Here is a 14,807-nt window from a genome sequence, read left to right on the forward strand (position 1 = left end):
GCACATTTACCCTTTCCAGCTGAAAGGAGCTGTGTGTGGCCATTCAACCTGCTTTCTCTGCTGTACCACCCAAAAAACATCACACACACAGTTCCTGTCCTGGATCTGCTTTTTTCCTATTCATGCCTTTTGCTGCCCTCCCTCCAGTTGCTGTGTCTGGCTCCTGGCTGTTGGTTTGTTCCTTGGAGCAGGAACTGGCTCTGCTTTCTTCCTAAAGCACCCCAGTGAGAAAATGAGCAGCTGCTGGGGACTGGAAGCACTGCAGAAGTGCCAATAAAATGAGTGTAATGAATTGTACAATTATTTGATGAACTGTTGACTATTCAGATTTGGTTTAGGGTCATTAAAACGTAACTTGATACTACTTTAAACACATATGAAGTACACACACAAAGTGCTTGGGCACTGTCTGATTTTTAATGCTCCCAAGCACATTCGAGTCATTCTGAGCTGAGGCTTGAGCAGTGCTGTGATGAGCCTGTGACTGAGGTTCCTTCCCAAGAGCTGCAGTGATGGGTCCTGAGCAAAGTGCAGCAGCTCAAAAGCCACTCTCCCACTGGGATCCTTTATAGAACCCTCCATTATCCAGGCCTCTTCCAATGAGCTGCTCAGAAACCAAGGTTGACAGAACGTTCTTTTTAAGGCAGCCTATGACAGAAAGAATCTTTTGAGTTCTCCACAGCCCTTGCTGCTCCTCGAGGTCACCTTGTGACACAAGTCTCAGGGTTCTGCTGCTTTTAACCCTGAGGCTCCCTGTGATGGAAGTTGCTCTGTCCCACCCTCCATCACCTGGAACAAGGGAAGACAGGAAACAAAAGCAGCTGGAATGCTGCAAAGCACTGCCCTTCACAGCCCTGGGTCAGGAATGTTAAAGGGCTGGAGAATATAAAAGGCATTTTGCCCTGCACTGCCTGAGCTGTCCAACACACACTCTTGCTTTCAATATAGGTTTAAATTAGAGTCTGTCAGAGATTATTCAGTATTTCATCCCTTATTATGCTTCAAGAAAAGTCTTAGCCTTCAGTTCTGCTTTCAAAAAAGTCAAATTTTTACTGACCTGTGTCAGAACAATGAGGGAAGATATTACTGTGTGTACAGGACAGGTGCCTTTACAAGTAAGAGATCTGTAGTGCACTGAAATGTAGTGAGCTGAAAGGACATGGCAGCAGAGCTGGAATTACTCCTAAATCTACTTTTAAAACAGAGTTATTCTAAATACCTCAGTTCCCTCATCCAGTCAGCAAAATCTCATTGTCTTACAGCGTGCCATAGAGGTAAATTGATATTTTTATATATTTACTTCTTAAAGAAATAATTTTGACCATTGATTATGGAGACAAGGTGGATACATCCCAATGTTTGTTCCCAACAGGCGGAGAGCTGTCAGCAGGAGCAAGGAATCCATCCTGGCTGACCACGAGACTGTCAAGTACCAGCCAGCAGTGCAGGTGGAAGAGGACACCATGGACTTCCCCCTGGAAGACTCTGTCCTGCTCCCTATGGATCCCAACCTGGAATGCCACAGCCCTCCTCCAGATTACAACTCTGTCATGCACTACTCGGCCCCCCCAGTGTAAGCAGTGCCCCTCACAGGCTGCAGCTCAGCCTTGCCAGGCTCTCTGTGCCCCCAGGGAGTCCGGGTGAAACACAAAGGAATTCTGCTGGATAATGCTTCACGTGTTTCTTCTGGCACATCTCAGATGGGATTAGAAACAATTTAAGAGCATCTTCTCTCTTCTCTTTAAAAGCCTACTGCAAGATCTGCAGTGAATTAATGACATTCTGTCTGTCAGAGTCACAGTAGGAGCTGTAACCCTGAACTCTGCCACTCCTCCCCCCTGCCTGGGGCTGTTCATTGGCACTGCCAGATCCACAGGTTCCTGCACTCCCATTTCACTCCATGAGGTTGGGAACACAAGATTCAAGCTGCTGGCCCTGACACATCCTGCAAGGATTGGTTAGGCCAGTGCTGGAAGGGATCTGTTGAAAACAGCAGCACTGCATGAATGTTTTGGGCTTGGAGAAAAACTGAAGTGCCCTTCCTAACTTGGGATCTCACCTCCTGTAAATATTTCTGAAATATTTTGCAATCCAAGCTGTTTTGGTTGCAACTTGAATTTCCACTGCCCAGAGGATATACTCCTAAAGAGGGCATGGCCCAGAGCAAGCTGGTAGTGCTAGTGTGCCTGCTCTTTGGGCCAGCAGGGCACACAGTGTGGTTAAATCTGCTGCCCTGGGCTTTCCCCTTCTTCAAACAGCAGTTTATTCTGCAGACATGCAATAGGGAACCTTGCTGGAGATGCTCTGTAATGGTTTCAAGTCAAAATGACTGCCTTAAGAACCTCCTCAATTCAAACAGAACTCCAGTTCACACACACGTTTGTGTGAATGTGCAGAAAACTCTCATTACCATCACAAGAGTTACACAGAAACTCACACACACCTTTGAGGCACCAGCAGGACAGCAGCATTTTTATGTTTCCTTTCTGCACACAGGCTATTTACTAAAACAACACAAAAAACAAACAAAAAAAAAACATTTCCTCTGTATTCTGAGGGGGTGCCCAAGGGTTTGACCCTGGGGATACTCTCCCTGTTAAGCTGCAAGCCCGTGTGACACACAATTCTCTCTGACTGTCTTGCCAAGGTAAATACTGGCATCATATGCAAAGCCCTGCCTGGGTTCAGAGTAATTCAAAGCTTTTGTTGCAGCAGGACTGAAGGGATCACAAATTCTCACACGTGAGACGTTGACAGTGGGTTTGCCCCTGCCCCAGAGCTGTGGGTGGCAGAGACGGTTACAAGTGTCCAGGTGTCCAGGCGCCCTGTGTATCATCACAGCAGCCTCACAAATCAGCAAATAATCCTTAGCCTTTCATGTGCTCTGTAACAATCAGAGTTGTCTTTAAAATTTAGGAAGGGAAAGGTCTCCAGGTTGCAAGGAGAAAAAAAACAGGATGAGCAAGATGTTCACTGACAGCGAGGGCTGTAACCTCCTGAGTTACAAACTGATCTGTAAATGGCTCCCTGTGCAGTTTCCTCCAAGCTCAGCCCTTTCCTTTTCTTCCTTGATTTGACTTCTTCAGTGGAAAAAGAATTTTTTTCATGATTCAGACTAGAGGGGGATGAAATCCAAGCCTTGCAAAACGATGCTGTTACCTTGGCAAAGACAGCTGCACGCCCTCGCAGCAGCGAAGGAAGTTTTCTGGATGAATGCTTGCAGTGGGCTACGCTGAAGGAATCACAAACAAGCCTCAGGTATTATCAAAGGGGAAAACAAATCTCCAAATCCACACCACATTAACTGTGAACTCTCGAGCATCTGAAGGATGGGCTCTGGGGAACTGCACTGCTTCTTCTCCTTGACTTCAGAGTCCCTCATGAATCACCTGCAGTCCCTCCAGAGCCCCCTGCTCACAGTGCACCTGCTAGATAGGTGTGGGCTGTAGTTGCTTTATGGTCATTTTGCACTGCTTTGTATTTTAGTACCTATGTATTAAGTAGAGCTGGTCATAGAAGAAACTACTGGGACAGTGTTCTGATGAGCCCCAGGAAGCTCGTTGGATTGGTTTTTCATCAAACACTATTAACTATCTCTAGCTGTGATCAATCAACTGATAGATCAATCAATCAGTTCTTGTGGAAGTAAATTACTGATGAGGCAAAGGAAAGGAAGGTGCAGACAGTGTGTGTGGCTCTGCTGTGGATGGCCTCAGCTGGAGATGTTTGTTACTGCACCTTGAGCTGGAGGGTGAGAAAACGGCGTTGAAAAACCTTCACTGAGGAACTTTGAAACGTAGGAACAGAACCTGCACGTGTGCTCTGTGGTTTGAGGGAGAATGGGAAGCTCTGCTGGGTGAGCTGAGCAGTGGCCTCCCCTCCTCTGAAGGAAGAGCTGCAGGGGTTTCTCCAAGAGCAGAGGCACAGGAGCACGTCTGGGGAGCAGGGCCCAGTGGACTGTGGGGAGCCAGGGCCCTTCTGGTTCTCAGTGACAAACATCAGCCTTTCTGTGTCCCCTGAGATGGTGAAACAGGGCACAGGCTCCAGTGCTCGAGATATTGCAAGACCTGGTTGCACTGACAGCCCCAAAACTGAGAGCTCCTCTGCAGTGGCAGAATCGAGAACGTCCTGAGCAGATCCAGCGATGGAAGGGACTGACTGATGTTTGGGCAGCTGTTTCCAATGTTATTTCATGGAAAATTTTTTTCCTCCTTATAGTAAATGTAACAAGCAAAAGTATTGCCTGAAAATTATTATTGAACATATTCTATTTTATTTACTAATATTTTGTTTGTCCTTCTCTTGCCTCCCTTAATTTAATTTTTGTTCTCTTCTTCCAACGATGTATATAGTGTACCCTGTAGCAACAAATATAGTATTTCATTTATATGGTAAAATTTGTAACATTTTAGTCCAAAGAGAAAGAAATACCCAGATGTAACAGAGTTAAGTATTGTACTAAACATTTCACTAATGCTTGCAGGCCAGGCTCCAGTTTACAGTGCCCCACTATTGCCATGGCACAGCAGCTCTCTTGGCTGGGAGTGTCTCTGCCTCTCACTTCTTCTCCATGTTATTTAGTTTCAGTTAGGAAACAGGAATTTGGAGGAATTTGGCAGGTTTATCTCATTCCTGGAAGCATCACCACGTGCAGCTCCTGTTAAAGGTGAGGGATTTCCACTGCCTGGGTTTTAATTGGAGGCTGGTGGATTGGCTAGAGGATCAGAAGGGGTAAATTGTTTAAATGATGTGATGTTTATTATTTTTTCAGACTTCTCAGGGATTCTTTCTCGACTCCTGTCTGCCAGCTGCTTTCTCTAACCTGAGCTCAGTGGGATCTGTACTAACATGTACCTTTGTTTCCTTTGATGGTGCTCACCCCTGCTGGTTTTGTACTCCTGGAAGCCCAGAGAATCAGCACAAAGGAGCTCAGAGCTCTCCATGGAATTGTGTTGTCTCTTCTTCAGCAATCACCTCCCAGTTAGGTGTCCAAGTGCCTTCACCTGTATATTCTTGTTCAGGCTGGTGTTGTAACAATCTCCTGTCTCCCCTTTTTTCAACTTTTCATCTGTTTCTTGTTATTTGCTCTCCCAGTCCCTTTGGATTGCTTTGCTCTGCCTTTTCCCTAAGATCAGGTATAGGATCATTTCACTGCTGTTTATCCTGTGCTTGCAGAGGCTGAACTAGATAATCTAAAGCAAGACTTTCACATTAAATCCTCTCTATATAGCCAAGGAAAACTAGTTTGTATTAGTTTGTCTTGTAAGTCTCTTTATGTCCTTCCCTGAATAGGAGAAGCTTTTTAATCTACTGATTTTTCAATATTGGTGTCTGGAGCAAAATGAAGGCTGGTGGCTGTGTGAATGTGATCTTTCCTAGAGTCCTTTCCTCAAACAATGAGGTTCCTGTAAGCTTCTTCCAAGTTACCCCCACAAGAACGGATCCCCAGCAAGATGTATCCCAAGTATCTGCTTGGGATATCAAGGAACTCAGATAAAACTCAAAGTCTGAGTAATGGTGTCAAACAAACCCCCTGACTGCTGCCCTAAGGACACACTTAGGGCTCCTGCAGACCTCGGCTGTTCTGCCTGACATCCCAGTGACACAAACCCTCCCTCACACACCTGCTTGACAAATGCCAGGACACCCCAGAGTCTCCAGGTGTTTCTCACTTTGGATTTGCTCTCCTGTTCACTGCTTCACAGGAATGTCAGCTGCCATGTAAGCCTGGAACTGGCCAGGCTGGTTCCTGACTTTCCCCCTCACTTATCCTTCGTGTCCTGCTTCACTTTGCAGATTCCATCTGGCCTATCCCAGCTCTGGGGATGTGGGCTGGGCTCCAGGATCCCTAAATCCCACCAGCACCAGGGGACACACCAGGAACTCTTTGCAAGCAAATAGCTACAGAGCAAGATAAGCATTATCAGGTTTCCCTGAACACAGGAATTGCTCAGGATCAGTATCATACTCACAGATCAGGCTAGAGGTTTTTTCTTATCATACAGTGAACTAAAAACAGAAAAGGCAGCAATAATTCTTTTTTCTTCTCTGAAAATGTAATGGCCAAACACTGGGATCCATTTTGCTGGGTTTTTACTACACCACAAAAGAACAGAAAGAATTTTGCCAAAGTCACAGCACCAGCACCATCTTACACAAGTAAAATTCAGGGAGGAGTTTGGGATTTGTCCCTCTCAGGAGTCAGGCAGGGGAGTGTGGAGGTGTTGAGCCCAAGCACTGGGCGGTTTGTTTGACATTGTTATTTCCATTTTTGTGAACATAGAATGGAAAACCTGCTGGCCTGGGTCAGTTGGGACCACAAGGGTGACAGGGAGAACAATGTGGGATGCACTGAGCACTGTCCTGTTCTCCTGGTAGCACTATATTCATTTCTCGTTAGACCTTGAGTTGTCAAAGCAGCCACTGAAAACTGGGAAAAAACAGTAACTTGGGAGCTACAGAAATAAACTAAGGAAAATTGGGAAAACCCAGGAACTTGGGACTTACAGAAATAAACCAAGTGCCATGTTCAAACCACCAAGGAATGTTTGTCTGCCATGTTCCTGTCTGTCTGAAGAATGTATGCACTGAAAACAACGCTTTCTTATGTAGTCAAAAATTGTACTGTATCTATTAACCAAAAAAAATAAAAAGATTCTATATTTATACAGCTCAGGGCTCCTTTGTGTCATCTCTTGGTTTGAAAAGCATTGTCCTTGAAGCAGAATAAAAATAAATCATGCAACAGTTTTGAGAGACTTTTGCAAGGCATAGATCTCATCCAAATTTCTAAAGGGGGTTCCAAAGTTAGGACAGAGGCTGCCACACTGCTCAGAGGGAACTGCCCACTGTGTTTGCTTAAAAGATTCACAGACCTCTGAAAAAAAATGGGCAATTTGCTGGAGAAATGCACCAAACCAGCCTCTGCCAAGAACAGACTGTGGAACACAGACATTGTGTCTGGTTACTTCTAAAATATCTCAATAAATGGGGCTGAGAGAGAAGAGAGAATCACAATTCTGCTTTCTAAGGACAGCCCATGGTCACCAAAGCGTGTCAGTACAGAAGTCTGTGAAGATAATCTGCAGAACATGAGGGCATCTGGGGCTTGTTCAGCCTCAAAATTCCAGAGGTTGTGTTGGATTTGGCTTGCCATAATATTCTAAAAAGAACACCATTAAATAAATACATCCCAATACATTACTGAATTCTCTTTTGAATAAACTCCGCACTGTTGAAATACAGATTATTCCATGCTCTCCATTTGTAGTGAAGGTTTAACATTCAGAATGCCAAAGGAAAAAATCTCCCAGCTCCATGCAAGTGCAGCAGACCTGCTGCCATTTTTCTTACCAGCTGGCTGGTTTTTCTGGAATACCATTCCTATTCCACTTTCCACTTTGGTGGCACAGAGGGTAACTACCAGCAGAAAAAAAAATGAGATTTTCTTTTTACATAGTGACAAATACCAGTTTCTACTCGTGGCTTAAAATAAATACTGGTATTAGGAAACAAAAAAAAAGAAGTGTGTTAGAATTTCAGAGCCATTCTTTCATTAGCAGCCTTAAAAGTTATCGGGCTGTGTATTTTGCCCGTCACATTAAAAACTATGAAGCACTCAAGTCACTTCAAACATTTTAGTTTCTCTTCATTCCCTGTTCCAAACACTCCTAGAAATAAGTGTCTAAATTATACATGTCATTTGAAATGCAGCAATCTCCTTTCATCCCCATAATGAGCAGGAACATTCTTCTCTGTAAACTGAAGAATGTTTTAGTTCCTTACATAAGGCGTGAGTCACCGCGAGCTCCGCGCTGCGGGGCCGCCTTCCGTGGAAACCGACGGATTAAAGAGGGGAAGCAAAATATACAAAATTAACTCTGGTTTGCTTTTAGCACTAAATGTGAATTATTAATCACACCCAGCTTGAGTTACACTTCTGGAAGGGACCTTGCTACAGCAAGGCTCGGAAAGGAATTTGGGGAAAAAGGATAACGTTGGGAATGCAGAAATGGAAGTTTTATTCTTAGGACTTGGCCAGGGGATGTAACTTCTCCATTCCTTACTTTTGCTGCATGGGATGGAAAAGATTTTTGTTTTTACAGTAGCAGCACATAGAGAGGCCAGGTCAGAAAATTTCAGCCTAAAGTATCGAACCTTGGTGGCTTTGGGTGATAAGAATCCCAGGAGAAAACAGGGACTAGCAAGAGAAAGATTTAGGATTAAGATATACAGATTTGGTGGTGGTGACATTAGAAAGCTGAGAAGAAAATCCAGCTTATTTCCAGTCAAGTCTTTTTCCTTCCTCAGGTTAATCAGACTTAACTTGAGAGGGTTTATAAAGTGCAAAGGTTTAGAAAGAGCAGAAAATGCTGTTCATTTTCAGTGCTTTGGACACACTGAGGCCATGAGCGGTAGATGAGAATGTTGTGTCAGTATCCCACAGCTTCCAGAGCCTCCCAGCACACATTCCATGGCCAGTTCATGGTGGCACATGGAATGGCTGCTGCTGGCTGCACTGGGATGAGCTGGCTCTGTGTGGAGGGAGGAAGAAGCCCTGCAAGGACCATAAAAAACTGTTCTTTTGTCAGCACAGTCAGTGAGGAGTGGCAGCTGTTCCTACAGCCTGATGACAGTCATTAAAACGCCACAAGGAGAAACTGCTCTGTCTAAACTCCTCCAGGAGGTTCAGGAACCAGAACTGAATCCCAGGAAATCCCAGGTGTGGCAGCTGACTCCACCTCCCTCCACGAGGCATAAAGTGTGACCTGTCTGTTCCTCTCTGCAGGCAGCGAAGACTTTACTCCTCATCTGCACCAACCACAAGGGCAGAGTAACATGGCTTCTAAATACTCCTGGTCCAGATTTCCTCAAGGAGTCTTTCAGAGAAGGCTGTGGCTCCCAGGAAGTAACAGGACCGAAGATGTCATAATACCAAATGTCAGGATAATTAAATAAATTAGAAGAGCCTCCCATATTCTTCTTGTGAGTTTGCCTCTCGTGATGCTTACCCTGAGTTTGTGATCTACACAGAACCGCTGAGGCTGATTCCAGCCTCTTCTCCACTGAGCAGAAATAGCACCCAGTAAAGAAGAAATATTTCCTCTGAGCTTTAAGCTGCTCACCTTCTGGGGCCAGAGATTTTTTCTTCAGAGCTGACCATAGAGGAGATTAAGAGATGGAGTTATGGTGTCAGACATTCCCAGGCCCGTGAGCACATGGGAGGAGCTTTGGCTGAAATGAGAACCTACAGCATTCTGTGAAAAATGAGTAATCCTTAAAACCCAGCATTGGAAAGGGTAGGAACAGATGTCCACAGGGTGCTCTTGGATAAACCCAGGGTATGGATGCTACAGGATTAAGCTCACCTCTTGCATACTCTTAGGGCAAATTGCAACTCAACAGGTGGTTTAGTCAGTTTGGTGATGTCACTCAGAGTGATCTGACCCATTCAAACCAAGATAAAAATACTCTTTCAAATATTAAGAGTGACATCAGGAACCTTATGACATTCACTGAGGACAAATCATGCACTTGAGAAGGACTAAATCCTCTCTGTGACACATTTTGGGGCTGACTGACCCTGCTCTGTGCAGGAGGGTCGAGTTTGGACCTCTTGAAGTCCCTTCCAGCCTGAATATTCCAACAGCCAAGTCTGAGTTATTGTTTCACCCTAGCAGGCAGTAAATCACCAGGATAACCCCCAGCCACATAGGCCTGGCTTTTCCAAGCAGTGGAGATGGGGTTGGCGACTCACCTGCAGCCTCTGCAGAGCTCTGGGAATCCTGGAAGGTGGAGTCTGATAATAATTAATTACTTTTTTGTCTGTATCCAAACAAAAGATGTGGCAACACTGATCTCACACAGCAAAGTGAAACAAAACAAATTACATTCTTCTTGTGTAAAGAAAAGCCTAAGCTGGCTTTTCTAAGAAAACTCCCAGGCAATTTTATCTCAAAGCTTCATAGATACTCTTGTGCCTTTTGCTTTTTCCTCTTGCTCCTCTGCTTCATTTATCAGTTAACAAACAGCACTCAGTGTTCTCTCATGACAGAACTGATGCATTTGTCACACCTAAATAGTGACATTAGACAGTAGCTACTCATGTCCACTTTATTAATTGTGAACTGTCCACTTCCCCAGATCTCTTTCAGGGAAAAGATTCATAATGCTATGGATTCTCCGGAAAGTCAAGTCTCCAAAATCAAGTCAAATTCCTGAAATCATTACAAAAAGTTTTTTTAAAACTTGAGTTCTTCTCCTTTGCAGATAAAGCAGGAATTTTTCTCTCTGATGTTATGTGGGGGAAAGAGGCCCAATACTTGTCAATAATACACTGATCCTTGTCTGAGTCAGACATGATGAGTGCTTCTCCTTTTACCATGATTTTTTCTGCTTATAGTTGTTACAGTGAAAACTTTGTAATTTCTGACTTTTCCCTTTTGTCTTTCTTTCTTCCCCTGTAACGTTGTTAAAGAAAAATTCAAGCCTGACAGCAGGCAGGATCAAAGAGGCCAGGAGCATAATGAAGTCCTTGTTTTCCCACTAAAGAAAATTCATCCCTGGAACTCTCATATGTAGGGCTGTGCCTTCTGCCCTTCCAGGAGGAGCAACATTAGCAGGACTTTTTAAAGCCAGGACTACACACTCAGTGATCCTCAGGGGCAACAGAGCAAACCTGGCATCTCTAGACACTCATCTTGGAGCAGCAGTTGTTATTTGTAAACTGGACCATTGTCACAGTGAATTCCTCAAAATCCCAAAGGTTAAGTTGTTTTTCATAACTATGCATAAAAAAAACCAAACCAAAACAACAGGAAAAAAATACCAACAACCAACCAAGAACTTTATTATTTTCTGGGAGAGTTTTGACCTTTTATTCATGTATATTTTTCAAAGCCAGCCCTGCGCTGTTTATGCCCCAAGCTAGAATGTCACAAGCCATCTTAGCAGGGAGCAGAAGCACAGAGACAAGCAGGGTAAGGCAAGGAGAGCAGGTGGAAGGGCGTGAGGAGCAGTAGTGTGGGGATTGAGGTAATGGGTTCCTTAATCTTGTCTGCTGAAACATATGGACAGGATTGCATTCCTGCCTTTCCCCAAAGCCTCTGAAACAAGCACCAAACCCCTCCTGACACAATGGTGAGATGGAAGTACAACACGACTTTACAGCTCCATGAGGAAGGACAGGAGGGTGGAGTGGAGCCAAGGCCTCACCTCCCCAAGCACTGCAAGAGCTGGATCCAAATCTGGTTGTCACAAAGGACTCCTTGCCTGGCTGACGGATTGTTTCTGAATCCAAACTGCTCTGGAGGTTACAGCAGCAATTCCTCTTTGCTGTCAGGATGACTCACGGCCAGCTCAGACGCTGAGACCTATTGACTCAGCATCCCTCCTCTGCTGAATGAAATTTTCCTCTGTGCTGATGAAACACTCTTTGGCCTTGATGTTACTCTTTGAATCTGTGAGATCCCAGATGCCTTCAGGATGTTGCAATAATTGGGAAGTGCCAACAGATTGCAAAGGAAAGTGAGGTTGTCTTCTGCTTTGCATTTGGACCATTCTTTCCTTCCAGGAAGGAAAAGGCAGGAACTGAGGAGAACAAAGGTGCTGTTCTTCGAGTGATCTTCTGGAGCTGGCCATGGTGCATTGCTTCTCTCTGCTCTGGGAGCACAGACCTGCATCTTACTGGGGCCAGGTCCTGCATCAAACCTCCTCCAAGAGCCACAGAGGAGTACTGACCTCACAGCTCTGTGTTTCTGGGAGCCAACATTCATCCCAGCCATGGGAAAAAAGAAAATTCCCAGCTGGCAAAGAGAAAAGCAGACTCCAGATGTACTCAGGAACAAATTTTACCTATTCAAAATACAGGCAGAAATTTTCTCCAGACTTCAACAGATCATAGCTCTCTAAAGAAAAAATGTAATGTAATGTTTCCCTAAATTATGGTCAGTAATTCCCTCCTCCTAGCATTAGCCCAAGGGTGGCACAATTAACGATAATCTATTTATTAAGAGTTCATTTAGTACACAGGTGCCAGGGACTTTTTTATTTCAGTAAGACTAACATCCATCTGTTTTTCTGGTTTAACCCCATTCAGTAAAGAGGAATATTTTAATGGGCTTAAACACCAACTATTCACTGAGTAATTTGTGAGTAAATACCAGTTCATGCTGCCCTACTCCTGCTTGATACAATGGGAAAAGACCTGAAAAGGGAAAGTAATAACTCTTGGGAGCTGGAAAATCCATGCAAGGGCAGCAAGACCTCGGTGCTGTGACATTAATACATTTTGCCACATCCAGGGTTTAGTTAAGTCCCCCTGACCACCACCAGACAGAGCTGCACTGATATCTGGATTAATGCACAGTCACATCACTCAATTCCCTCAGATTCAGGGCACAATTTGTCCTGCAGAAAATTCCCTCCTTTCCTGCTTCCATGCAAAGTGCCCCAAACAGTGCTGCAGAAGAGGGGTCATCACCTGGAGGGAAATCCAGAAACAGCTCCCACAAAAGCAGCAAACCAAAGCAGACCATCAGAACCTGGCCTGGCTTTCTAGTTTTACATTGTTTTAGTTCCCCACTGCATTTGAGAGCTAAGAAATTTAGGCAATTCAAACCAAACAACAACATAGGGAAGCACATTCAATTTTCTTCAAAGGTAGACTAAGGATGCAAAAATGTGAACACAGCACGAGTTATCTCATGAAATATGAAAAATGCCAATAAAAGACAGCATAAATCCCCACATGAATTCATGACCCTCCTTTTGTTTTCAAAGACTTCAATGTAAACTTGAAATCTGGGAAGATACACTGCACAGGCTGCATTTGCTGGGGTTTATATTCCCACACTTCAGAATCCTCCTCATCATTCCCAGTACTCCATTTGGGTTGGGATCAGTCTTTGCTGCTGCTCTGGAGGGATCAGGAACATTTCTGGTTATTACTGATAGCAAAAGATTCTCTCCTGAAAAAACAGACATGGGAAACTTTAAGAGATCAGGGCAGGCCTAGAGCAAGGACAGGCACAGGGGGACTTTGGAACAGGTACAAACCCAGCTTCCAGAACTTTTGCAGCTGGTTAGTTCCTCCCCCCCATCATCAAATATGATTGTGAAGTCATACCAGGATGAAATTAGGTAAATGATCCTACAAGGCGACAACTGGAATCAGGTTGGCAAAACCAGCTTTTATTGACAGAAAGTAAAAGCTCCAAACTTGAATTTTTGCCATGAAGGAAGATGTTGGGAAAGATGAAAGTTTGACAAGAAAGTCTCACAGGTATGTATGCTTGGCAGGAAGATTTTTGAATGTAGAACCTGAGAATGAAATAGAGATTGAAGCAAGTTTTGATAGAGAATAAAAGAACTGCTGAGCCAGTCTTACTGGATAACTAAGAAGGCAAAGAGTATGTTGGTTAGAAGGGGTTTTTATGACTTAGAGCAAAGGACAAACCCACCTCAAACAGAAGATGTTTTTTACCAAGCAGAAAGATTCCACAGGCAAAAAAGACTGATGATGTTGCAAGTAGAAAAAAGGTCTCAGAATTTTTCACTGCAAGAAAACTGAAAAACAACATCTAGCTTAAACAGTAATTAACTAACTCATGTGATTGGAGAATAGTAACATGAATATGGTAATTATAGTAGTTATGATAGGCCATAGGTAAAATTAAGGTATAGATTGGATTTTCTCTATTAAGATGCTCAGCAAAGAAAAGTAGATCATGCATTGTAACCAAAATTAAAGGGTCTTCAGGCTTGCCTGCAGCTGGAGCTGACAGCTGTAGGTGCAGGCTCTGCCACCCACAACCTGGGCTGCTGGAACACCTTGGACACAATAAACTGCATTTTGAAGAGCTGCCTGGAGTCCTGCATCTCTCGCTATGGCTCTTACAGGAAAATTTCTTTTTCACATAATGATTCTATACCTCAGAGGAATAGAAGGGAGAACTAGTATTGTACTTTTATTTTAAAATCTACATCCTCAAAAGTGACAGGAAGCATCATATGAAACATTCCCAGGGCGAAGTTGAAAGAAAACCACTTCCCAGAAGTTTGTCACATATGCCTGAAATGAATGTTTGTTAGAACTTCATTTTCATGAGGGATGAAAGGGATTGCAAAGAGAGTTGATGAAACTTTAACACATCTTCAATATTTACATTTGCTGGTGAACATAATTTGCTCACAGAATGATTAGAAATGTTATAATGACACCTAATATTTCAATATTCTTGTGTGCCACACAGATAGGAATGTGTATACATTTGCAAAATCATTTCAATGCATCATCACTGCTCCTGTGTCTTACAGGGCTGAGAAAATGTGTAGAAACTTAAAAATTCAGTAAAATACCAACTTTGATCAACTGAGAGTAGGCACTACTTGTAAAGTGAGGCACTCATCTTCACAGGACAGAGAAATTACCATGGCTCTTTCCTGGAGAAGTTATTGATTATGGGTATAGATTTATGAAATTTCTCAAACTTTTGTAGTTTTTTAGATGAAAGAGCCTATGGAGAGGAAGGTTTGGTCTGTGTTAGATGATGTCTGCAGAGGAAAACTCCTTTCAGGAAGATTTGTAGAAGGCAAATAAGAATGTGCTGGATTTTTCCAGAAGAAAAACATTTAAATCTTCAAGTTTTCAGGCTTCAGATGACTGATTTTTTTAGAGAAAAGTTTAAGGTTTTACCCCAGCCCCTTCAATGCACATCTAAAGGGAGAGAGGCTCTTTGTCACCCTGCAGTTGAACTCTGCTTCTGACAGGACAGACTCAAACCCTGCCCCACAACAGCTGGGCCCAC

At 43.7% G+C, this 14,807-nt stretch overlaps 1 protein-coding gene across 2 annotated transcripts in view; it reads left to right on the plus strand.

Moving 5' to 3' along the window:
• LOC100229347 (vascular endothelial growth factor receptor kdr-like) overlaps window positions 1–6,670 on the plus strand; it is a 124,305-nt gene extending 117,635 nt beyond the window's left edge. The window contains exon 30 of one of the 2 annotated variants that reach the window (XM_012573084.5): window positions 1,373–6,670. In XM_012573084.5, the coding sequence (XP_012428538.5) occupies window positions 1,373–1,577 (205 nt within the window). In that variant the 3' untranslated portion in view covers window positions 1,578–6,670. The remainder of the gene's footprint in view (window positions 1–1,372) is intronic. The other variant, XM_072929250.1, reaches the window with a different exon arrangement.
• The last annotated feature ends 8,137 nt before the right edge of the window (window positions 6,671–14,807 follow it).

The sequence above is a fragment of the Taeniopygia guttata genome, chromosome 4A (genome assembly GCF_048771995.1).
Source record: "Taeniopygia guttata chromosome 4A, bTaeGut7.mat, whole genome shotgun sequence".
Taxonomy (NCBI): domain Eukaryota; kingdom Metazoa; phylum Chordata; class Aves; order Passeriformes; family Estrildidae; genus Taeniopygia; species Taeniopygia guttata.